Here is a 27,184-nt window from a genome sequence, read left to right on the forward strand (position 1 = left end):
TTGGTCTTGTAGCTGGAGAAACACGCGATGATATCCTTGGGCTGATTGTTGCGCATCTGACCCAGCGCCCGGTGCGCTCTCTCTATCTGTATTGTTTCCGTCTCCACTGTGTCTCCATTGAGTGAGAACAGTTCACAGACCATGTTTTGGATTACTTGCTCACAGTCTTGATATGCAGGAGTTTCTGGTAGGCCTCGAAATCTTAAGTTGCAGCGCCGGCCTCGGTTCTCTAAATCTTCAATTTTATCCAGCAGCTGTTGTTGTTCACCCTGCATTTCTGCCATCTGATGGTCTAATGCTCCCAGCGTTTCGCCATGGGCGTCCACCTGCGCCTCAGTGTCTTCCCCTCGTAGGTCAGCTCCCAGCGTCACTACTTCAGCCCGTAAAGCTTTTAGATCCGCGCTGATGTCTTGTAGCCAGCTCTGCAGATTCGGAGGCTCTCCCCCTTCTAATTCTGCGTCTTTCAGTTGTTCCTGCAGGTGCTCTGGAGGCTTGGGTTTCTCCCCATTCACCAGCTCTCTAGTCTTCCGAACCTCCGCCATCTTGTTTTTCACCGCCGTCGCTCCTCCGAGGAATGCAAACCGCGATAGGTCCGTTGCCGCTCGAGTTGAACTCATACACTGCTGCTGCCCTTTCTTCTGAGCAGTGCCAATTGTTAATTTGACTCTCCAGCCGTGATTCGCTCTACTTTAATGCTCGTTATCGCCGCAGGGATGTCGGAGCTTCACTCTCAAGTGTCCATGCAGCTTGGTGACGTCACTTCCTCCTCCTGTCCCCAGGATCTTCACCCATTGCCCTTTAATCCCCGTGCTCTTGTTAGAACCCGAATGAAACCTGGATCTTTGCTTTCTGCCAAAACCAAATCTGCACTTGAAATTAGCCACTCAGATTTGTCAGAAAGAGCCCACCCGACCATAAAAGAAGGCCCATCCCCCTCCCGGCAGTGGCCCCACTCACTCTCCGCCACCCCCATCCTGTCCAACCACCAACCATAGGCCTTCCCCTGGCATACGTTAGGAAGCAAGCCCTGGTGGTCCAACAACCTGTTTCGGGGTAGGAATGAACCCTACTCATTCCTGCCCTGTGCCGTTGCTCCATCAAAATGGCTGGCAAGAATTGCAAAATGGTTGCCGGGCCCTCCCCCGGCAATCTTGTGAGGCTGCCGCGGGAAGTCTCGGCAGCCAATTCAAAGGAGCAGCGGCAAGAGGCAGGAACGAGTGGGGTCTATTCCTGCCTCATGAAGAGACCACTAGACCACCAGGGCTTGCTTAAGGTAGTCCAGGGGAGGGCCTATGGGTGGTCAGGGAGGATGGAGGGGCACAGAGAAATTGGTGGGGGGGGGGGGGGGGGGGGTGTAATTTCAGTTTCAGCCAATAATGCACCGGCATTTTCAGCTGAAACCCGAATCCGAAACTGAAATTCGGTCGGCCTCTAGTTCTTGTCCCCATCCCCTGAGCTCTCCAGTCCTAGAGGTGAGAGGCTCTGTGTGCTGAGCTCTCCAGTGCTCTGAAGTGACAAACTCTGTGTCTCTAGCCCCGTCCTGAGCTGTTCTGTCTATCAGGAGTGAATTGATGTCGCTTCACTATTTGATTGTGGATAAATGCCTCACACAAGAATAATTACAGATTAATGACTGTGAGTAGCATTATTATCACTGTAAGAGATTTCAGATGCCCTTAAAGGTGAGAAAGATGTGATACTGCTCTTACGGTGATCAGAGTATCTTTCATAGAACCTTAAATATAATGGGGAAGAGGGAGGAAATGATCTAGTTTGGGGGACATTAATACATGAGCCAGAATACTCCTAACAGTTTCAGAGTTACTGAACATGCTCTCAAAAATAATAGAGAAAAGATCTGAGATCCCTAAGCAGTACAGAACAGATAGTGCAACAGCCCCCTACAGCTGGGGCTGAACCCCCTCCCCAGGGTCACAGAAGAGGCTCAGCTGTAGGTGTGAGGAGCATTGATAGAAATACTGATTCTGCTAAATCCCGGCTGCTAATGCAGGAAGCGCTTTTCTGATCCTTAGGCTGTGGGAGGCTTTAGATAGAAGTTTGCTTTTCTGTCACAGATGACGGTTTGGAGGTCTCGGAGATCAGCTTAACTCAGGAGACCTGAGGAGAACAAGCATCAGAGAGCTGTAAACAGTGGTTATTATTCTAGAGAGGAAACAAGAACTGTAAACGAGAGGTGAGGGTCTTATTTCTCAGACTTCTCTTTTCTGCTGCCCCAGTGGTGTAGCTACAGGGGGGCCACTGGGGCCTAGCTCCCCCCAAATTGGCTCCAGGCCCCCCGGTTTGGCTGGTGGAGGTCCCCAACCCCCTCAGCTAAGGAGTTTGTCCAGCGCTGGTCTTACACTGCCTGGCACCCTGGGGGGGGGGGGGGGGCAGAAGCAGCGGCGGGAGGGCGGCAGCGGGGCCAAAATGTGCCGACCTTGGGCTATGGCCCCCCCTCCCGTCGAGGCATGGCCATGCCCCTGCTGCCCTCACATCAGTAAGACCTGAATTTGTATATCCTGACCCTTCCCTCCACCCCATCCCACAGCAGACCAGCTCTGTCTATCTGTGTGTGTGTCTTTTCCTCACGGTCTGTGTTACTGTATCACCTTCTCATGTAGTGAAATATGTGTTAGGAAAACTGCTTTATAAATAAGTGATATTCTGAACAGAGCCTCCCTATTCACCCCCCAACCTCCTGGTGTTTTCTGCCCAATTGTATGATGAGCAAGGAATCCCCAAGATATATTCTGAGCATGGGCTCCCTCCCAGGTGAATTCTATGTAGGAAACCACTCTGGGTATGTATTGCAAAGCACCCCAGCAGATATATTAAATACAAGGTATCCTGCTCCCTTGGGTGCACTCTAGACAGTGTCAGGTTCTCAGGTTCTGAGCCCGCGGGGCCGGGCTCTGGAGCAAACGTGAGCCCTTGGGCTGCTGCCGAGGAGCGACAGCAGCAGGCAAAACCCACCAACCAACACTGGGTAAGCACACCAGCAGGGACTGCAGGCACTGCCCAGCGAACCAGAACACCTGGACTGGAATCCCCCAGACTGGAGGACACAGGACTGGAACACTGGACTGCAATCCCTCGGACTGGAACACACACCGGACCGGAACACACTGGACTGGAGCACACCAGACTGGAACATCCTGGACTGGTCCCCCGGACTGGAGGACACAGGACCGGAACACGGGACTGGAGCACACTGGACTGGTCCAACAGCTTCACCTGCACTTAGCTACTAAGCCCCCCAGAAGTTGAGCTCCTGGGTTCGAGTAGCCGACAGGACTTACTGGATACCGGATGACATAGGGACCAGGACTGGAAACAGAAGTGCTCCTAAACCTAAACTGATCTACTTGCTCCCAAGCCCTAAACCAGCAGGAGTGTTCCTAACAGAAACTGACAAAAGGACTTCCTAAACCCTATACTAAACAGGAGCTCCTAAGCCCTGCTCAAGAAAGGGACTTCCTAAGCCCTAAACTAACAGAGCAGGGTACTAAATACAAAGCTAACACAGGTGCTACTAAGCACCAAGCTACAAGCAGAGCTTTACACTAATAAGCTAAACACAAAACTAAACCAGCTACCTAAGCACTGCTCTAGCAAGCTAGATACAACTAACAAGGTGCTTCCTAAGCACTACTCTGGCAAGCAACCAGAAGAGCTCCTAGCACTAAAAGGGAAGACAGGGGAGTTACAAGGAGGGAAGCTAACACATAAGCCAAAAGTGCTTCTAAAGCACCAAACACCAACAGCAAAGACTGCAATGCTCCTAATAGCACAAACACCAGAAGTACTTCTAACAGCAAACTCTGCAGTGTTCCTAACAACACCAAACCCTGAAGTACTTCTATCAACAACAGAGCTTCCAAAGCCCTACACACAGCAATGCTACCAAAACCAAGAGGGAACAGAAGGGAACCAAAAGGGAAAAGCAGGAAAGCTAAACACACAGTTACCAGTGCACACTGCACTAACACTAACCTGGCCCTTAGCAAAAGCAAGCAGGGAAACTAGACACAACGTCAGAAGTGCACACTGCACCACCCTACCTACAGCAAACACCACTGATGCAAAGGCCCTGAAGGAAACAAGACCACTTCCTTATCAAGGCCCTCCCTGATGATGTCACACTCCCTAGACCTAGGCAAAAGCACACTGACCCAGAGAGGCCCAACCCACACCAATGCAAAACCGTGAAACCCTTGAAGCCAGTACACCCAAAGAGAGTTAGAGCAACTCAGACTACACCCACAGCTGCAGTGAAGAGACAATTAGAGCCTTGCTGCTGGAAGCTGCCAGCACAGAGAGACAGAGCCAGCTCAGAAAGGACAGAGAAAAGAAACAGAAGCCAGCTAAGAAGCTGACCCCCAGGAAAGAGGTAAGTTTGAGAGGGGTTCAGACCCCAATCATAACAGACAGAAATTATCCTGGCTGTATTCTGCACATGGTCTCACTAAATATATGTTGAGTAGGTCACTGATCCTCTGACTGCATAGATACTATCATTTTTCTGTATTCAAAGGGAAACCATCAGGCACAGTCACTCTCATGCAACATATCAAACGAGAAACTTTCAGGTACAGTCATTTTCAGTCTCTATCCAAAGATTGTTTACCTTCATTTGGAGGAATCCTCAGTTGAGTTGTACCTGAAAAAAAAAAAAAGGAGGAGAAAACCAAACTAGAATTACTCACTTTGACAAACAGCAGTATTTTCACAAGACCAGTAAGATCAGGAATTTGAGCAGGACCAGGATGTGCCTCAGCCAATCAGCAAACTCTCTAAGTCACCACCCATAACACACACAGTGCTGACATCATGAAGTTCTAACCAATAGCAGCAAGATTTTAACAAAGATGGACAACTCAAGGGAATATGATAGATACTGTCTGACCTTATCCACAGTTTTTACAAAGGATTCGGATGTGTATGGGGGTAATGCTATAAATCGGAAACCACAATGAGCCGCGCATAGCATGAATTCTATAACGACATCTGGGCTCCAAGATTGCTTTATAGAATTGAAGCATAAGTCAGCATTGGCATGTGAACATTTAGCCGCATCGATAGCAGGCGTAAGTGGGTGCAACTAAGCACACCAAGGTCCGCTTGTATTCGATAGAATTCTATAAGTTGCGCATGTTACTTGGAGCCCATCCACACTGCGCTCATGTGCAACCCCCCCTCAAATTTATACACTAACCCTGGGATTCTATATAAGGTGTGTGGACGTATATGCGTAGATTTGTGCGCATGCCAAAATCTACGTATGTGACTCAATTGTTTAATGAGTCATTTAGGTATGATAATTACAATCAATCACCTTACTTTCTAATTCTTCCTACTTTCTTACTCATCTATATGTTACAACTTTCCCTTACCTTTCACTGCCAATTATAATGTTCTAGTACATATTGTGTTGTCATTGCAAGTAGTATACCATCTAACTCTCTAAAAGGAGTTGCAAACTTTATAATTAGTTAGTTTGTGAGTGTCCCTTTAATTGTGGAAAAACCTCCACTTTAAATATATTACAAAACAATTGAAACCTCAAACCTCCAAACAGGAAAAATACAAAAGTATTTACTATATCCTTGTTATATCAGGAGTAGGTTAATATCATTGGTTCCCTAAGAAGGAAAAAGAGAAAAAAAAACCCAGATGCAAAAAACTCATATTTAGTGAGAAAAAGCGAATGAGATGAAAAACTCTCTCACCTTCTTTTTGTAACTAATAAAGGGACACCCACCCCACCGGTTTTTCCACAATTAAAGGGACACTCACAAACTAACTAATTATAAAGTTTGCAAACTCCTTTTAGAGAGCTAGATTATTTCAACAGAGTTTGTTTTTCTCCTGCTCAATATTAAAGTAGTATACCATGCCATACTTTGTACTGTTCAAATATTTTTACTGCTCTAATTGCCTACTGCTCATGTTTGATCTCTTCTTACTGTACACTGCCTTCAGTGAATTCCTTGAAAAAGGTGGTAAATAAATCCTAATAAATAAATACAAATAAAGAAGATGTCCCCTAGAGGTCAGATGTTGGCCCTTGACTTGGTCTGGTTCTCTGGGTTCCTTCCTGTTGGTCCCAGATTCACTTCTTAGGGGCAGGAGGGTTTGTAGCACAAAAATATAACACACAAAGGTGGATTGGCAAAAGATATTTTATCTAGAAATAGGCTTAGGGCAGAAAGATAATCCAGCACTGCTTAGCACACCTGAGTCAATGAATGTGCTGAGTAGTGGATGCAGGTGGGAGGTGTGTGGATGTGTGTCTGAAGCAGTGGCGTAGCTATGTGGGGCCACAGGGGCCTGGGCCCCCCAAATTTCCTCTGGGCACCTGGTTTTGCTGGCAAGGGGTCCACAACCCCTGGTAGCTGAACCCTTCGTCCAGTGCCGGTCTCCGGCGCTGCTGCATTGCCTGTCTCTTCCCCTCACATCCTGCATGCTCCTTTTAGTGAAATTGAGCATGCTCAGGTAACGAGGCAGCGTAGACCACCCTCTCTGGAGGTTTAAAAACTGAATTCTTTTCCCACACACCGGCCTATGATATTATTTGGTCTGCTTTGATCCTATGTATCCTGATTCACCAAGAAAGTGTGAATTCCTGTGAACTAGTACAGTTTATGGAGACAATGGCTTTATTTCTATCATTTCCCTCTGCAGATTCTGATGTTTTATTGCTCGGAAGCACAGATGTAGAAACATCCAGAGGCAGCAGACATCCTGTATTGACATCCCCAGGGATCACACTTGGGGGGGGGGGAGGGGGGGAATGTCAGAGCGGCTCTCCCAGAGGCCTTAGGCTGACACAGAGTAGGCCCCAAAGCCTCAGTGTAATGCTGACAATAATTAGCCAATAATGACCAGTTATCAAACCTAATTGGTCATAATTAGAATACGCACATGCTTTGCTAGGCGTGTTCTGTAAAGCATCGTGCGTAAATTCTCACACATGAGTGCGGGTGTGCCACGCCTATCAATCACATCTCCGCACGCGGTGTTACAGGCCAGTGCGTGTAGATTTAGGCAAAGGTATTTCCACCAAATTTTCATAGGAAGTAAATGGACGCACCTAAATCTATGCACATACACACAGCCCAGGAATTTCTTTTTACGTGTTTCTGGAGGGCTCACAGGAGTAGTGACAGGAGTCTGCCTTCAACACCTCACTCCATACGGATGTGAGTTTGGTTGTGTTTAGTAGTGAAGGTGACAGTAATAGGAGAGGTGACATTATCCAGTTCTGCTCATTTTACCTTTTTTATTCTTCAGGTAAATGATGAGTCCCACTATGAAGAACACAACCCCCAACACGAACCCCACGATTCCCGTCAGCAGTTTGCTCCTCGCAGACTCCGAGGTCTCAGGCTCTGTATAAAACACAACACAAAGCCTCAGTGTTCACAGGCTGATTGACAGGGAGAGCAGAAGCCCAAATTCAGCTACAGGAGTTACACAGATTGAATGATGGGAAGCACAAAACATTTGCCAATCCCCTGGAATTAGAGACTCTTAGGTGATATGCACACTGTCTGCTCACACTCATGTGTCCCTAGAAATGATTGGACTGTGTAATAGTGATTTATTTAAATAAAAAGCATTTTATTCACATAAATTAGTCATCGGAAAATTCTGCACCCTCAGTGCCTTTGGGGGGCAGTTTTGAAACTCCCCATAGTAGTGCACCATCTTTGGGGTCTTTTCACACATGATCTCTGCACCAAAAGAGAACGTGAAGTTTTACTTTTAAAATGCTGGGTTGAGAGTATGTGCAGGTCACTTGCACCTGCTTGAATCATGAGAAGAAAGGTCCTCAGGAAAATATGTTAGTTAGGATGAACTGAACTGGGCTGGGCCATTTTGTAGATGGCAGCCCAGAGAAGCGGGAGTGAGTGGGTATTGCTCCTTCTTCCATCTTACAGCTACGGGGGTGTAGACAACGCTAGGCCACCAGGGATAACTTCTGACTTGGGGTGTATCTGGGGCCACCGTGGGGGTTGGGGGGCCACCAGGAGCTTTTTTTTTTTTTAGTTATGTGGGAGTCAGAACTATGCTCAATGGGGAGACATTTTGGGGGGAGTCTGTCTGGAGTAGAGTGTTTCTCTTCTCTCAACCAACCCTTCTAATGCTAGCCTGGAACTATGGGGGAGGGGGGGGGAGGCCAGTGCTCAATGCGCCAGTCAGCCTTTTTTTAAAGGAATTGCTGCGGTCTGTGCTAGTGGTTTTAGTGCATGTGCTGAAACCATTAGAGCATTTGGTGCATAATAATGTCAGAACTGACCCGGTGGTAACCCCCTTTCAGCGCCGGCATTAGCTTTGAGCCTTGGCCCTACATTGTGTAAACAATGGATTTGCATTTACCTGCTCCACTCCACTCAGGATTTTATAGACTTCAATCATATCCCTCCTCAACCGTTTCTTCTCCAAGCTGACCAACCCTAACCTCTATAACCTTTGCTCATAGGAGAGTCATTATATCCCCTTAATCATTTTGATCTCCCTTCTCTAAATCGTTTCTAATTTCTCTGTATCTGATTGAAGATGTGGAGACCAGAACTGCACACGGTATTCAAGAAGAGGTGGCACCAGAGGCGTCATGATATTCTCTGGTTTATTCTCCACTGGAACCACAATCTGCTCAGACCTAAGGGCCATAACAGTTCCCATTTGCCCTCCGCATGAGAAAGGACCTAGAGCCCTCCACTCTGCTGAGGATGGGGGATGGGAGTCTACACTCCTAATAGAAGGACACTGGGGGAGGGGATAATTTTATAAAGGTGTTTCCTTGCACAAAATCTGATGTCGGCACATAAAAGGTTTCAAATGAAATTGTCCCCCTCATGAAAATGTGCCCGATGACAAGAAGGTTTCTCACTTTTACAGGACCCAGGCGTGTTCAGTGCCATAGCTTGTGCACAGTGTGGGTGGAGTCAGGAAGTGCACACAAAGGTTATAAAACACTCACTGATGCACATTCTTCAGCTTTATACACTTACACCAACCCCTGAGAAGGTGTGAATGGACCCTGGCTGCATTTTAACCACTGATTCCAAAGATTAGTGTATTTATAAATCAGCCTTAAAATACGCATCTACTTGTCCTTGCAACCTAGGGAATTTGCTATAAAATTATTACTCAGATAAAGAGGGGGGGGGGGGGGTAGCGATCTTACCCCAATTCACTCTGAGGGGCTGCTGCAGGCTGCTGTGCTCCACCTCACACGTGTAGGTGTCTCCGTGCTCCAGTACAGTCTCCAGTATCGCATCCACCCGATAGGTCCAGTCTCCATTCTGTAAGAGCTGTGCATAGACCACCCTGCTCTCTTCCACCCTGTTCCTCAGCCACTTCACCTGAATCTCAGAGGGGAAGAATCCGCTGACAATACAAATCAGCAGGTTCTGGTGTTCCAAACTGGGAGACCTCGTAGGGGTGATTTTCACTTTGGGGGGGACTGTAAAACAGACACACAGCCTGATTATTATTCTCTGGGGAGGGGCAGATATAGTCTGTCAGATTTGGGACTCTACATAAATTCATCAGAGTTTATTGGAGAGGGAAGAGGCACCACTGAGACCCCAGGAAGCATTAAATGATAGGAGGATCCTGGGTCCATGCCTGGGGTGGGGAAGGAGTCACTTAATGGTGACATCCAGAGGCTGGAATAAAGATCAATGATTACAGGACTCCCCAAGACAGAGGAATGTCTCTGCAGTGACCAGGCAAGATAAAGGGGAGGGGGGGGGGGGGTGAAGGCTGATGGTGCCTTATCTGAACACTGTCTGGCATTCAGCTGGAGGCTGTAATTGGGGGGGGGGGGGTTCAAAAGTAATAACTGAAGGGGAATTATCTGCCTGCAATGGGGAGAGGAGCCTGTTGAATGTGGCCAGAGGTCAGAGGGACAGAAAATGACAGGGGTGCAGGGACAGAAGGACACAGGGTGACAGATGGAGCATGTCACAGTGACTGGTAGATGGAGGATAGCGTATGAGGAGGGGGGCCTTTGATCCCATGTCGTTGAGGGGGCATCTTTTTCTTTAAACCCCTGAGCTGGGGTCTGTACTGGTTCCCCCATTTCTGTTCAGGGAAGAGAAGAAGAGGGAGTGATGAGTTTGGAATAAACTGGTCACTTGACTGCTAATTCTTGCCGTTGCCCTATCTGCCCCCTTATTCCTGGTGGGGAGGGGGCCGTTCTGTTATCACCTCTTTTGTATGCTGTTAGCACTGGGGGGGGGGGGGGGGGGGGGAGGGTCTGTCTGTCTTCTGTCAGTTTCTCAGGATGTCTCTGGTTTCTTCTCTCCCAGGTTTTATATCCCCGTTTGGCAGGAAGTGGTGAGGAGGGGTTGTGCTCTTTTTCTTTTCATTTCTTTTTTTTTTTTTTTGGGGGGGGGGTCTGTGCTGTGACCTGGCTCTGGATAATGCGGGGGGGGGGGGGGGTGTTGTTCTGTCTCGTCTCTCTGCTGTGGTGTCTCTGCTCTCACCTCTCCTCTGCTCGGTGAAGGGTTTATCTACCCCGTAGTTCTGTCTGCAGAATCTGTCCACATCAGCCTTTTCGCCTTCTATGAACGCTGTGTCATTGTTCCAATAATCCACCTGCCAGACTCCCCGCTCCGTCCTGCCCACAAAGCGCCCGATGTCACTGTCGAAGTACGCGTACTCCTCCCGGTTAATGAACTGCCGATCCAGGTACCGCATTCCCTGCCCGCCGGCTCCGAAGTGACACTCAGACTTCCTCTGAATGAGGAAAACCGCTGCGTGAGAGAGAGAGAGAGACCTTGTCATCCTGAAAGTTTAAAACTACTACTTAACATTTCTAGAGCGCTACTAAGAATCCAACCCCCAGAAGGAGACAGACTGTGATCCTTCCTTCTGGGTTTACATTATCCTCATTGCAGCTCAGTTCTCAGGTTATCAGATCTTAAAACCTATCTTTTGGGGAGATTTGTAAATGCTTCTTAAATGTTAATATTGATCAGATACTGTACTTTCTAGAAATACCCAGTAATGTGTCTCTAAATGGGGTAAATGCGGAAAGAAATGTCAATTGTATTGAATTGTATTATAGACTATCACACTCCTTGACAGCCAAAAGGAGATAAGGAGACCGTCTCACCTCTGGTCCTGAGAGACGTTTAAGAGACCATCTATCACATACAGAGAGAGAGAGAGAGAGAGAGAGATTGAAAAGCCCTTAAAAACGAGGGAGCATGAAAGAGAGTGTCAGAGAAAGAGACCATCTCACCCCCAGGGACAGAAAGACAGCTCATCAGAGAAAATAAAAAGCCCTAAAAATAAAGAACTATGAGAGAGAGAGAGAGAGAGAGAGAGAGAGAGAGAGAGACTACCACACTTCAGTAGATAAATTAACCATCAAAGCCTCAGACAAACTGATAGAGAACAAAGAGACACCATCACAAACTGACAGCATGAATGAGAGACTGTCTGACCATGTGACACCCATACACTCACACCATGAACAACAGCCACTCCCAGGGAGACAGGCAGAGTGTGATACCCCACCCCAAAAAAAGAATATATATATATATATATATATATATATATATATATATATATATATATATATATATATATATATATATATATATATATATATATGGAGAGAGAGAGAGAGAGAGAGAGAGAGAGAGAGAGGGGACAGAGAGAGAGAGGGGGGAGAGGGGGGGGGGAGAGAGAGACTATTCTACTGGCCTAGATTGCAGATTAAGTATGGGGAAAGCTGAATTTTGGGTGGGGGTAGTTGAACAGAATTGGGGAAGGTACCTGGTTTAAGCTCCTCAGCAGTCTCTCAAGGTCTGTGAGTGCAAAATTATGGATATTGACACTGTTCCTCTCTCAGCCCTCTCTCCTGCTCTTACTACTACTACTAATTAATATTTCTAAAGCGCTACCATGGTTGCGCAGCGCTGTACAATTAACAAAGAAGTACAGTCCCTGCTCAAAGGAGCTTACAATCTAAAGGACAAAACGTGCAGTCAATCAAGATTGAGGCAGTCTAGATTTCCTGGATAGAGGTACAATGGTTAGGTGCCAAAAGCGACATTGAAGAGATGGGCTTTGAGCAAGGATTTGAAGATGGGCAGGGAGGGGGCTTGGCGTATGGGCTCAGGGAGTTTATTCCAAGCATAGGGTAAGGCGAGGCAGAAAGGGCGGAGTTGGCGGTGGTGGAGAAGGGTACTGAGAGGAGGGATTTGTCCTGTGAGCGAAGGTTTCGGGTAGGAGCGTAAGGGGAGATGAGGGTAGAGAGGTAATGAAGGGCTGCAGATTGAGTGCATTTGTAGGTTAGTAGGAGAAGCTTGAACTGTATGCGGTACCTGATCGGAAGTCAGTGAAGTGACTTGAGGAGAGGGATGATATAAGCATATCGGTCTAGGTGGAAGATAAGACGCGCAGCAGAGTTCTGAACGGATTGAAGGGGGGATAGATGGTTAAGTGGGAGGCCAGTGAGGAGTAGGTTGCAGTAGTCAAGGCGAGAGGTAATGAGAGAATGGATGAGAGTTTGGGTGGTGTGCTCAGAGAGGAAAGGGTGAATTTTGCTGATGTTATAGAGAAAGAAGCGAGAGGTCTTGGCTGTCTGCTGGATATGGGCAGAGAAGGAGAGGGAGGAGTCAAAGATGACTCCGAGGTTGCAGGCAGATGAGACGGGGAGGATGAGGCTGTTATCGACTGAAATAGAGAGTGGAGGGAGAGGAGAAGTGGGTTTGGGTGGAAAGACAATGAGCTCAGTCTTGGCCATGTTCAGTTTCAGGTGGCGGTTGGACATCCAGGCAGCAATGTCGGATAAGCAGGCCGATACTTTGGCCTGGGTTTCCGCAGTGATGTCTGGTGTGGAGAGATAAAGCTGGGTGTCATCAGCATAAAGATGATATTGGAAACCATGAGATGATATCAGCGAGCCCAGGGAAGAGGTGTAGATTGAAAAAAGAAGGGGTCCAAGGACAGATCCCTGAGGAACTCCAACAGAGAACGGGATGGGGTGGAGGAAGAACCATGAGAGTGTACTCTGAAGGTACGGTGGGAGAGATAAGAGGAGAACCAGGAGAGGACAGAGCCCTGGAACCCAAATGAGGACAGTGTAGCAAGAAGTAAATTGTGATTGACAGTGTCAAAAGCGGCGGATAGGTCGAAGAGGATGAGGATGGAGTAGTGACCTTTGGATTTGGAAAGGAACAGGTCATTACAGACTTTAGTGAGTGCCGTTTCTGTCGAGTGTAGAGGGCGAAAACCGGATTGAAGCGGATCGAGGATGGCATGAGAGGAGAGAAAATCTTCTCTTCATTTCTTCACAGTTTCTCATATTGGTTTATTTTTCATTTGTTTCTATTACCTTGTTTTACTGTATCTGGTTCATTTATCTTTTACTTTAAACTGTTTATCCAGGGAAACATCAGAGAAACAAAGAAATACTGAGAGGGTGAGACAGTGGCAGAGACCGTCACATTCTAAGAGAGATATGAGGAATTGGAGGAGAGAGAGTTTTACTAGAGGCAGGTCTTGTCAGATGGATGTGATTAATTTCTTTGCTTGGTCCAGGTACCAGAATGTTGGACTGAGGGAGAGGCTAGATGTGGTTTATTTAGATTTTAGCGAAGCCTTTGACAGAGTTCCACATAGATGACTTATAAATAAACTGACTGATCCCTGTAGGTGCCTTAAACTGACTGAGGGGCCGATGCTCAAAGCCAGGGATGGACCCACAATGCAACAGTAATGCAAGAAACTAGCTCAGTGATGCTTGAAGCGAACTATATTTACATTTGATGCCAGTTAAATTGCACTATTAAACAGGAAGTGGAGGGAGGAACATGCCTGACACATGCGCACAGAACACGCCTGACACATGTGCAGAAAGGTTTTGCAGTGAGCGCGGATCTTGTGCACTGGTTTATATTTAAGCATAGAAGAACTGGAGTTGATGTGTATTTCACTCGGACACGTGCACATGTCTTGCTAATTCTTGTCTGTCTTGAACACTTGCAGGAGCCTCCGTCTACATGTTAAAGAAGACAAAACCAGTCTTCAAATCTAAGCTAAAAGCCCACCTTTTTGATGCTGCTTTTAACTCCTAACCCTTATTCACTTGTTCAGAACCCTTATTTTATCATCCTTACCTTAATATTCCTTTATCTCTGGTTCGTCCTGCCTGTCCTAATTAGATTGTAAGCTCTGTAGAGCAGGGACTGTCTCTTCATGTTCATGTTCAAGTGTACAGCGCTGTGTACGTCTAGTAGCGCTACAGAAATGATAAGTAGTAGTGGTAGCAGTTCAGGGTGAAAAACTGACAAGAAATCCTCTGCTCAAAACCTTCTATGCTGCCCCTCCCTCACCTGGCGAAAACGTTTCATAGTAACATAGTAGATGATGGCAGAAAAAGACCTGCATGGTCCATCCAGTCTGCCCAACAAGATAAACTCACATGTGCCATTTTTTGTGTATACCTTACCTTGATTTGTATCTGTCTTTTTCAGGGCACAAACCATATAAGTCTGCCCAGCACTATCCCCGCCCCCCCCAACCACCAGCCCCACCTCCCACCACTGGCTCCGGCACAGACCATATAAGTCTGCCCAGCACTATCCCCGCCTCCCAACCACCAGCCCTGCCTCCCATCACTGGCTAAGCTTCTGGGTATCCCTTCCTTCTGAGCAGGATTCCTTTATGTTTATCCCACGCATGTTTGAATTCCGTTACCGTTTTCCTCTCCACCACCTCCCGCGGGAGGGCATTCCAAGCATCCACCACTCCATCCGTGAAATAATACTTCCTGACATTTTTCTTGAGTCTGCCCCCCTTCAATCTCATTTCATGTCCTCTAGTTCTACTGCCTTCCCATCTCCGGAAAAGGTTCGTTTGCAGATTAATACCTTTCAGATATTTGAACGTCTGTATCATATCACCCCTGTTTCTCCTTTCCTCTAAGGGTATACATGTTCAGGTCAACAAGTCTCTCCTCATATGTCTTGTAATGCAAATCCCATACCATTCTCATAGCTTTTCTTTGCACCACTTCCATTTTTTTAACATCCTTTCCAAGATACGGCCTCCAAAATTGAACACAATACTCCAGGTGGGGCCTCACCAACGACTTGTACAGGGGCATCAACACTTCCTTTCTTCTGCTGGTCACACCTCTCTCTATACAGCCTAGCAATCTTCTAGCTACGGCCACCGCCTTGTCACACTGTTTCGTTGCCTTCAGGTCCTCAGATACTATCACCCCAAGATCCCTCTCCCCGTCCGTACCTATCAGACTCTCCCCGCCTAACACATACGTCTCCCTTGGATTTCTACTCCCTAAGTGCATCACTTTGCATTTCTTCGCATTGAATTTTAATTGCCAAACGTTAGACCATTCTTCTAGCTTCCGCAGATCTTTTTTCATGTTTTTCACTCCCTCCGGAGTGTCCACTCTGTTGCAAATCTTGGTGTCATCCGCAAAAAGGCAAACTTTACCTTGTAACCCTTCGGCAATGTCACTCACAAATATACTGAACAGAATCGGCCCCAGCACCGATCCCTGAGGCACTCCACTACTCACCTTTCCCTCCTCCGAGCGAACTCCATTTACCACCACCCTCTGGCATCTGCCCTTCAACCAGTTTCTAATCAAGTTCACCACTTCGGGTCCTATCTTCAGCCTGTCTAGTTTATTCAAGAGCCTCCTGTGGGGAACCGCGTCAAAAGCTTTGCTGAAATCTAAGTAGATTATGTCCATAGCACGTCCTTGATTTAATTCTCCGGTCACCCAGTCAAAGAATTCAATGAGATTTGTTTGGCACGATTTTCCTTTGGTAAAACCATGTTGTCTCGGATCTTGCAACTTATTTGCTTCCAGGAAATTCACTATCCTTTCCTTCAGCATCGCTTCCATTACTTTTCAAATAATCGAAGTGAGGCTTACCGGCCTGTAGTTTCCAGCTTCTTCCCTATCACCACTTTTGTGAAGAGGGACCACCTCTGCCGTTCTCCAATCCCACGGAACCTCTCCCATCTCCAAGGATTTATTAAACAAATCTTTAAGAGGACCCGCCAGAACCTCTCTAAGCTCCCTCAATATCCTGGGGTGGATCAAGTCCGGTCTCACTGCCTTGTCCACCTTTAGATTTTTAAGTTGTTCATGCACACTCTCTTCCGTGAACGGTGCTATATCCACTCCATTCTCACATGTACTTTTGACAGTCAATTTCGGTCCTGCTCCAGGCTTTTCTTCTGTGAAAACAGAACAAAAGTATCTATTTAGCAAATTTGCTTTTTCTTCATCATTATCTATAGAGCGGTTCGCAGCATCTTTCAGTCTCACAATTCCCTTTTCAGTCTTCCTCCTTTCACTAATATACCTGAAGAAAATTTTGTCACCCCTCCTTACATTTCTAGCCATTTGTTCTTCCGCTTGCGCTTTCGCCAGATGTCTCTGTCTTGCCTTCTTTCAGTTTCATCCGGTATTTCTCCCTGTGTTCCTCTTCTTGAGTTTTTCTGTATTTCAGGAACGCCAACTCTTTAGCCTTTATTTTCTCAGCCACTTGTTTCGATAATGAGAACATCACGTCCTCCTGTGCACTGCAAAGGAATACTTCCTGACCTCATTATCACACATTTCAATACAATTTAGGGCCATCTTTATCATGTGCATTTCCACCGGCACTCGAGACCTCTGAGCATTCGACGCACAATTACATGCACAGATACCTGGCATTAACCGCATGCTAATGCTGGCGCTAGTTTTGAGCATTGGCCTCTGCGTTAAGAACTGGTTAAGTGCGAGGTGACGAAGAGGGAAGAGTAAATGGAGCTGACTCTGAGGAATGGGATGGTTACTATTGATGTGCCCCAAGGATCAGTTCTTGGTCCGATTCTTTTTAACATTTTTATAAGCAATATTGCAGAAGAGCTGTTTGGTAAGGTCTGTCTCTTTGCAGATAGTACACACGCCTGACAATGTGGATAAAATGAGGAGGGATCTAGTGAAGTTTGAAGAATTGGAAGATTTAATACTTAAAAAGGCAGCCAGGGTCAATCATTTGAGCTGCAGGGAAAGTACAGTTTAGGAGGGGAATAACTTTTCTGTGATCGTATGGTTGGGATGATCTTAAGTTGTCTGAACTGGTAGAAAAGGAGACAACAAAAGCCAGAGAGATGTTTGGGTGGATAGGGAGAGGAACAGCCAACAGGAAAAAGGAGGTGAAGATGCCCCTGATTTACTTCTACTCGTTCTACACCACTCAAGATTTTGTAGACCTCAATCATATCTCCCCTCATCCGTCTCTTTTCTAAGCTGAAGAACCCTAACCTCTTTAGCCTTTCCTCATACAAGAGGAATTCCATCCCCTTTATCATTTTGGTCGCTCTTCTTTGGACCTTTTCTAATTCCGCTATATCTTTTTTGAGATACGGCCACCAGAACTGAACGCAATATTCAAGGTGCGGACGCACCATGGAGTGATACAAAGGCATTATAGTATTTTTGGTCTTATTCACCATCCCTTAATAATTCCTAGCATCCTGTATGCTTTTTTTGGCCACCACTACACACCGAGCAGAAGATTTGAGCACAGAGGAGCTCTGAAGGAGAGGAAGGGATTGGAGAACTCAGTACTTGTTGTGGATCACTTCACACTGGCACTATTCAGATATAGTGTCGTTAAAATTTTTTTCCTCCTATTTGTTTTAAAAGTATTTCCATGGAGGTCACGTGATGCCGTGCTAGTAAGCGGGCGTTGGTGGAGCGTGATCCTGGGCCCAAACCTCAGAAAAAGTTCTTTATAGAAGATATATCGGTGCCTGGTACCAGGCTAGCGACGGATTGATATTGGTAGCTGTATATTTTTACAAAAATTTGTGTCTAGACAGAAAGATGGCACTGCAAGTGCGCGAAGAGACAAGGAGAAGTCACGCCCGAGTGAGAACAAGACGGCAGAGGAAGGAGAGTCGGGGCCCTGCTCGATCAGCTCCGCCTGGGTGGCAGAGATTTTAAACATAGTTTAGCAGGCTATCGATGCCTCGTTAGATAAGCGTTTGCAGAACATTACCAACAAGCTCAATATAGTTGACAGTCGGCTAGAATCCTTAAAAGGAGAATTTACTGCTTATTGCCAGCGTGTATCAGACTTGGAGGACAAGGTGCAGCAACTTTCTACAGGTAACGAAGAGCTACATAATAAGGTACGTGCACTGGAAGACAAACTAGATGATCTGGAAAATAGGTTGCGAAGAGGGAACTTGCGTTTGGTAGGTATACCTGAAAAGATTGTGGAATCGGAGCTTCGGGGGTTCTTGGAATCCTGGTTGGTCACCAATCTACAGCTACAGTCTGAAGCGGGAGAGTTGCGCATTGAAAGAGCACATCGCTTAGGTCCACGGAGGCCCATAGAGGTGCGTCCTTGAGTTGTTATCTTCAAACTCCTGAATTTTGTGCATAAAAATGAAATTCTACATGCAATTCAGAGCAAGGGGACACTGACATTTGAAAATAAGGCAGTGCTGTATTTTCAAGACTTTTCACCTAGAATCTCCTTGTTGAGAAAGGCGTATGCTCTGATTTGTGGGGAATTACACTGGCGGCATATTCAGTTTGCCCTACTGTACCAAGCTCGTCTTAAAGTGTCCACAGAGGGGAAACTGCAAATTTTTGATGCAGCAGAACGGGCGAAGGTGTTTCTTCAAACGTTACCCCCCCTTAAGCAATTAACCATGATTACAAGCATAGACTGGTTTGGAAGCTATGGATCTCCTTGTGAGTCACTAACAACGCGTTGGAATAATGCTGGAGATGCTTTTGTGACACCCTTTTGACGCAGCAAGTCGAGACGACATGTTTTTCACAAGTTTGCAGTTTCTAACTACTTCGCTGGATGTTTCCTCATGGGAGAGTCTAGCTGATGTGGTCCTGCATATACGTTACTGTTAGCTATCGGGGGATTATATAACTACTTCGCTGGATGTTTCCTGATGGGAGAGTCTAGCTCATGTGGTCCTGCATATACGTTACTGTTAGCTATCGGGGGATTATAAGATGAACTGTTGATATACATCTTTGCTATGACAGATTGGGTAAACCTGTTTCTGCGGACTCCTTCGTGTTTTGAGCAATCTACTCTGCAAGTTAACTTGGAGGGGTTGGATATTGCAACTCTGGAGATGAGATTTTCACGGATTGGATGGAACATTGTGGGACATACTTTTTACTGTAATTCTTTGCTGCAGTAGACCGGGTGAAATAACCTTTTCAATTTACTGTAGATATGCATATGGCGGACTGTGGATGTGGTAGAGAAGAATATGAGCGTTCATGATTTGTTTGGAAGTGGTAGGAGGTGCTGTTAGGGTATTGGTTGGCTGCAGCAGACGGAGTCAGGATTATGTGAATTACTGTTAAGTTTTTCTTTTTTTGAATAATCATTTGTGAATATTGGCATACAGAAGTTTAGCTGACAAACTGCAATATGTCTGGAAAAGGATTGAATGCGTATAGAATTGAATGAATGACATGTGGGGTATATGTGGATGCACGTGCGTGGGATATGTTGCTGAGAATTGTTATAAGCTCTTAATAATTGTGAAACGCCGCACCTTGCACGGGCTGGTACCTAAGTTATAAGAGGTGAGGGTTTGGGGATGGGATCTCCATGCGGGCCTTGACCCACATTGGGTGGTATAAGATGGGTGGGCAGAGAAGAGGGCGGAAGGGTGGGAAGGGGATAATTTTGTCTGAGTATTCTGGGAATAAGGATAAGAAAGAAGATACTGTTTTGGACTGGGGAGGGGTTTGGTATTTTTGTTTTATCTTTTTTTCTTTATTGTTTCATTTTGTTGGGCAATTACAGTGTGCTAGGACGGCGTGTGTGGTGGGGAAGAGGAATATGGTCTGGTCTTCTGTTGAGGCTACTTTGGGTTGGGGGGCTATGAGCTGGGGTGGCCCCGTGACCTGGTTAGAGGTGTTAAATCTATGGACATACTGCTATTATTATCAACCATGACCCCGATTAAGTTAATGTCATGGAATGTTAACGGAGTAACTTCTCCCATTAAGAGACAAAAGATCTTGCAGGCTTTAAATCGGCAGAGAGCAGATATGGTGTTGTTACAGGAAACCTATTTATCAACTCTAGAACACCTTAAATTTAAACGATGGTGGGTTGGAGAAGTGGTAGAGACGCCAGCAATAAATCGTAAAGCGGGATTGATGATCTTATTCAGGAAAGGGTTGGCTATTCAAATATTGCAAACATGGATCCTAAGGGTAGATTTATAATTGTCAAAATTACTCTTTGTAACAAGGAACTGCTCTTGTGTAATGTTTATGGCCCTAATGTGTATGATCATAAATTTATCCTAACAATTATCCACAGGATTTTGGGGACACCTGATATCCCGGTGTTTATGGGAGGAGATTTCAATTTGGTCCATGACCCGACCTTGGATAGATCTCCCAGTTCGGCACAAGATGCTGGGAATTTGAATAGGGGTATTCCCTTGCTTTGTTCTACTTTACATCTTTTGGATATCTGGCGAACACTACACCCCATGGATAGAGATTATATACATTTGTCAAGGGCTCATGAGTCTCAGTCTCGTATTGACTACTGACTAGTATCGTCTTCGTGTTTTTCTTCAGTATTAGAGGCAGGGATTGGTTCCTACAGTGTTTCTGATCACGCGTTGGTGTGGTGTCCCATTGCTTTTGAGACAGGAGGGGGTAGGGCTTATCGCTGGCGCTTTCCAGTACACTTGTATAGTGACGCTGAGTTTCGGGATTACCTCCTGCATAAATGGATGGATTATCAAAATAATAATGCTGAACATGTACACACCCCAGTACTTTTTTGGAGGCAGCTAAGGCAGTGTTACGAGGAGAAATTCTAGCATATACTTCTTTTAAGAGGAAGGCGCGAGATCGGGAGATTTTACGGCTAGAAAAGCAGCTGATTAAGGAACGGGTTCAGTATGGGAAGTTTCCGTCTGTGCGTCAGCGTGGCTTATTGTTAGCTTTGCAGACTTCGTTAGGTGAGTTACTTCATGCGCGGGCGGTAAAATCGCTGCAATATTACAAATTTCAGTTATATTGTTATAGTAATAAATCGGGGAAGTCATTGGCAAATTTGGTTAAAACATCGAAGGGCTCTCCTAGTATAGTGCAGATAGATCGTGGAGATGGAGTTTTGGTAAGGAAAGATTCAGAGATTGCAGCGGTTTTCTTGCAGTATTATCAACGTTTACACTCGACCAGTGGGAGATTTGGAAGGAGAAACATTTCTAAGTAGTTTGGACCTGCAACGGTTCTCAGAAGAGGATAAGGATAAACTCAACGAGCCTATAACTGAAGAGGAGGTCTCCCTGGCTATTCAGCAAAGTGCCCTTTGTAAGGCACCAGGCCCTGACGGTTTTAGAGTTGAATTTTACAAAATTTTGTCGCCGTCCACTGTACCTATGATGCAGTCTCTGTTTACGCAGTTTACTGCAGATGGGTGCATGCCTGATTCCTTGCATTTAGCCCAGATCATATTGCTACTGAAGCTGGGGAAGGATCCTACACAGCCTTCCTCGTATAGACCTATATCACTGTTGAATGTAGAAGCTAAGTTGCTTGCTAAGATTTTGGCGAATAGATTAGCGTGGGTTCAGCCTTCAGTGATAGCCGAACCACAAGTTGGCTTTGTCGAGGTCGTACAAGGAACTTGAGGAAAATTCTTATTTCATTAGAGCACGTAGAGCGTTGGCAGGTGCCGTCCTTGTTAGTCAGCTTTGATGCGGAGAAAGCTTTTGATTGTGTGGATTGGAAGTTTTTATAAGCTACTTTGCGTCACTATGGTCTGGGTGATTTTTTCTTAAAGGCAGTTCAGACTCTATATGCCTCGCCGCAGGCAGTGATCTGGATCAATGGGGTTTTTTCGTCCTCTTTTGGGATTTGTAGAGGCACGAGACATGGTTGCCCTTTTTCTCCATTATTATTTGTACTCTCTTTAGACCCTTTGATTAGAGAAATTCTGGGTAATCCTGAGATTAAAGGGGTTAGGATAGGGACGCAAGAATTTAAAGTGTCTGCATTTGCCGATGATATCTTAGTGCACATTACGGAGCCTCAGAGATCTTTGGAAGCACTTATGGATAGCTTTGTGGAATATGGCGATTTTTCTGGCTTCAAGTTAAATCTTGAAAAATCGTTAGCTCTCCCTACTATTGATTCAGTGCGAAGAGGTTGGGTAGGAGTGTTTCTTATGCGTTGGGAAACCATTTAATTTGTCTACCTGGGAATTAGATTAAGTGGTAAGACCACCCTATTACACAATTGTAATATAACGGGATTGCTGGACTCGACTAGAGAATGTTTGTCCTGGTGGATGTATCTTCCGTTGTCGGTGCATGGTAGAATACAATTATTTAATATGGTTTTGTTTCCCAAATGGCTCTATATTCTCCAGTTACTGCCTCTTTGGTTGTTGAAGCGAGACTTACACGTATTGCGGAAGCTTCTATCTAAGTTTTGTTGGGCAGGTAAAAAGCCAAAAATGGCTTTTAAATATTTGATCAGGTCCTGGAAATATGGGGGTATGGGGCTGCCCAATTTACGTGTATACAATGAAGCCTGTTTATTTTGTCATCTTGGAGAATGGTTCTTAGGCGAGCAGGATTTCACCCCAATACATTATGAAAATGCATTTTATTCACCATGGCATGTTAATTATCTGATGCAAGGAAATTTGAAAACGCTGCCGAAGGTGTTACGTCACAGTATAATTCTTAGACCTTTGCGAGAGGTTTGGTGTTATCTGGTGCTTTTGTTGGGGGGGGGGGGAATCCGGAAGTTTCAGATCAGCTTCCGATTCGAGGTAATTTACAATTTCCACCAGGGCAAGATAATGCTAGTTTTAGGCGATGGGCTGTACAGGGAATGACACTTTTACAGCATGTGTTGGGCGAGGATGGTCGTTTACTAAATTGGGCACAGTTGCAGACCAAAGGAGTGGAGCCAAGAGATCTGATGGCGTACCGTCAAATACATCATTACTATAAGTCCTTGGATAGAGGGGGAATGGCTTTTCGTTTAGGCATCATTTAGAAGAATTCTTTGGGAAGTTCCGGGAAGGTGGCCTGTCTGTTTCTGCTCTATATAAGGAGCTTCAGAAGCTGTTAGTTGCTAGACCTCGGATGGCACTCTTGGAGAAATGGAGTCAGAGCCTAGGGGTGTCTATATCTCTGTAGGATTTCTTGACACTAATTAAGCGTATTCCTGACATTTCTATAAGTGCGGAACTGAGAGAGTGTCAATATCAGGTATTACACAGGGCTTACTTTACACAAGAGCAGCTGTTTAAGATTGGGGGAGTTGAAACACCGGTATGCCCGAAGTGTAGACAAAGCCCTAATTCATTTTTTCATGCCTTTTGGGAATGCTCAAAGGTGCAAGTATTTTGGAAATCTATTTTACACTATGTGGGATGACTTTTGGGATGCTCTTTGCCGATTGTGCCTAGGGGTTTGCTTTTAGATAAATATGAAACTTTTTGTGTCCCTAACCGCGATGCTGTTCTTTTCATACGGAAAGCGGCAGCTTTGGGTAAACGAATTATATTAGGGGTCTGGATAGGTGAAGCAGTCCCATCTTTTTGGGCATGGAGAAATCGTTTACACACATTGTTGCTCTTGGAACAGCTTGTGGTTCTCCAAAGAGAAAGAAGTTATTTTTGGCAGTATGGGGTGCATATATTCAATCTCTTTCACATAGAGCAAGAAGTTTGATTTTGAATAGTCTTTGAAATCACTATTTCTTTGGTGCGGGCAATGGGAGGGGTTTCTCTGGCCCATTCTTGACTGGAGCATTCCCCCTGCCAAACACGCTGGAAATCTGGAGGTGTCTTTTTTTTGTGTGTTGCTGTTGGGAAGGATCGGGTGGGGGAATAAGGGAGGAACATTTAGTTATTTGAGGGGGAAAAATATTGATGAGTGTAACACTATTATTGGTTTCAACATAAATGGTTAAGACAGTGTGCTTATCAGTGTATTATTTCATAATGTACCTTCATTCTCTGTATAATTCTGTATAGATGTATAATTCATCAATAAAAATTGTTGAAATATAAAAGTATTTCCATGTAACTTCCTCAAGTGTCCCCTAGTCTTTGTACTTTTGGAACGAGTAAACAATCAATTTACTTCTACTCGTTCTACACCACTTAGGATTTTGTAGACCTCAATCATATCTCCCCTCATCTGCATCTTTTCCAAGCTGAAGAGCCCTAACCTCTTTAGCCTTTCCTCGTACGACAGAAATTCCATCCCCTTTATCATTTTGATCGCTCTTCTTTGATTCTTTCTAATTCCACTATATCTTTTTTGAGATACAGCGACCGGAACTGAACGCAATACTCAAGGTGCGGACGCACCATGGAGTGATACAAAGGCATTATAGTATTTTCGGTCTTATTCACCATCCCTTTCTTAATAATTCGTAGCATCCTGTGTGCTTTTTTGGCAACCACCACATACCGAGCAGAAGATTTGAGCACAGAGGATCTCTGAGGGAGAGGAAGGGATTGGAGAACTCAGTACTTGTTGTGGATCACTTCACACTGGCACTATTCAGATATAGTGTCATTAAAATGCCAAAGATAAAATACCTATACTTTTATCTGCTGCTGCTGTATATATAAGTGATAAACTCCTTAACTGACAGACCTCAATCTTATTATCTATCAAACCACAGGCAAATAATCCTGTGCTTCAATGGATCACAGCAAATACCAGCAAAATCTTTACAAAGTAAAGAAAAATACCAAGAGCCAATGAAACATCAACACTAAACAAGATAAAAAGTATAACTTTCAATCTGACATCACAGTGTCTTTCCCCTTCCTGAAGTTACAGACTCCAGTACATCCATCCAGTCCTGCCACAAGGGGGCAGTGCAGGTGGAACATGTGTGTCTGGGTGCAGGGAGCAGGAGTGAGGGGCTTTAAGTGTGCTTGTGGGGAGCTGGGGGGTGGGGAGTGGTATTCAAGTTTGCAAAATCAGAACTAATAAAGCTGTTCAAGCACAAAACATCTAAAAGAATGCAAAAACCTAAGCAAAAAAAACAAGAAAATTCTCTAACCAGAGCAGAAAAGGTCCCCACAAGAACATTTAAGGGACACCTGATTTTATAAAATCTGAGAGAGTACAGAACAACATGAAAATGGAAAGAGATAGAAAAAAAAGTTGTATAAAATCAAGAAAGTACTACTACTACTTAACATTTCTAGAGCGCTACTAGGGTTACGCAGCGCTGTACAGTTTAACAAAGAAGGACAGTCCCTGCTCAAAGGAGCTTACAATCTAAAGGACGAAATGTCAAGTTGGGGCAGTCTAGATTTCCTGAATAGAGGTATGGTGGTTAGGTGCTGAAGGCGACATTGAAGAGGTGGGCTTTGAGCAAGGATTTGAAGATGGGCAGGGAGGGGGCCTGGCAAATGGGCTCAAGGAGTTTATTCCAGGCATGGGGTGAGGCGAGGCAGAAAGGGCGGAGCCTGGAGTTACAGATAACACCTTCTGGGACAGTAGAAGAGGTGGAAACCCCATTTTACATTGTTGGACAGACAAACAGCCAGACAGACATGGATACCTTTAACAATTCAAGTTATTTCATCTCTTACAAGCCATACAAATGGAAGAGGCTGCAGTACCTCCAGTGGCCACAAAGTGTCAGTATTACCATATTTATGGAACATAAGAACTAATGTGAAATAGGTTCATGTCTGTCTGTCTATGGGTAAAATTACTTTCTGAACACACGAGGGAAAGTTACCAAATTATACATGCAGGAAGAAAATGAGAATCTATCAGGCAAGTTCAAAAACAGGAACAAAAAAGATCAGGTTACTGTTTTCAGTAACTCCCGATAAAAAAAACCCTCTTTAGCAGATAGTTACAGGCTCATCTCAAATTCTTCACTCCCAGAGCCAAAAAAGGCAGACGAAGAAAGACATAGCCCCCCCCCCCCCAACATACCCTCCACACTTGGACACCTTCCCTCCCTACACACATCCCTCCAACATCACCCCCTCCTCCCACACACACATACACTAACACACTCTCCTCAATCAGATCTCTCACATCATCACATGCACAACTCCAACATATCCCACCTCATACATAGCCACTATCCAAACTCATAACTCTAGACCCACAAACCCCAACTCACAAATCCCTCATAGATGTTTAAGTGAAGAGTCCTGTAATGAGCTATGCCAGTTCTCAGCACTATCAGCATCAGATATTTCCTGACCTTTGATTTCAGAGCCCCTAAATGGTCTTTATCTGTGGGTCCCTGCACAGTGGGTTTTCCACCTGGAGGGTCCCTGTAGTGAGTGCTGTCAGTCCTCTGCACTGTCAGTATCAGAGATCTCTCTCGGTTTCTTACCTGGAGGGTTCCCGCAGTGAGTTAAGTGGGTTCTCAGCACAGTCAGGATCACTATCAGAACTGCCAGACTGCAGCCCCCAGCTCCAGACGCTCGGACAGAGACCATCGTATTTTTATTTATTAAACAAAGCAAAAGAAGTGACTAAAGCCAGTAAAGTCCCCTTTCTGGGTGACAGGGAGACTGACTGCTGAGGCTGCCCCTACAGCACACCAGCAAAACCCCTCCCCTGAAACACTGGAGAGAGGTGTATGAGCCAATCAGGTTTTGAAGCTCAGCAGTGTCATCAGTCACCAGGGAGAGAGAAGTGTCAGTGCTACTGGGAGCCTGGAGTTTCTTCTGCACTAGTCAGACAAGATCCAGGACAGAAGGTACATGCTGGGGCTTAGAAGTTTTCTTTTCATTTAATAAGGTCTTTTAACTAAATTAATGTGCAGCACATAGAAGAAATGAACATTGGAAAATGCAACTAATATACAACAAAAAGAGTAAAAACAACAGCCCCAAAGTACTATAAAGAGATCCTCCTTTATTTATATCAGGCATAAAGGGAACTAAGCACAACCTCACTTTTCAAAAGTTTTTTTTTTTGTAGAAAATATCTTTATTGATACCAGGAAAGAGGTTTACATTACATTATGACTCTGGGGTGTGTAACATTTGTATACATTTTACAATCAATTGCCACTCATATTCTTTCCATCAACACTTTACTTAGTAACCAACATCCCACCCAACAAAGCAATAGAAGACTCCTCCTG

At 45.3% G+C, this 27,184-nt stretch overlaps 1 protein-coding gene across 1 annotated transcript; it reads right to left on the minus strand.

The window, feature by feature from the left end:
• Positions 1-1,340: 1,340 nt before the first annotated feature.
• On the minus strand, positions 1,341-26,531 carry LOC115466163 (HLA class II histocompatibility antigen, DRB1-11 beta chain-like). The gene is made up of 6 exons (XM_030197248.1): positions 26,426-26,531; positions 10,500-10,769; positions 9,194-9,472; positions 7,278-7,391; positions 4,628-4,660; positions 1,341-2,118 (listed from the first exon to the last, which is right to left on the minus strand). Exons 1-6 carry the CDS (start codon positions 26,529-26,531, stop codon positions 2,105-2,107), a joined length of 816 nt encoding a protein of 271 aa, XP_030053108.1. The 3' UTR covers positions 1,341-2,104.
• Between the last annotated feature and the right edge of the window lie 653 nt (positions 26,532-27,184).

The sequence above is a fragment of the Microcaecilia unicolor genome, chromosome 3 (assembly GCF_901765095.1).
Source record: "Microcaecilia unicolor chromosome 3, aMicUni1.1, whole genome shotgun sequence".
In the NCBI taxonomy this organism is placed as follows: Eukaryota; Metazoa; Chordata; class Amphibia; order Gymnophiona; family Siphonopidae; genus Microcaecilia; species Microcaecilia unicolor.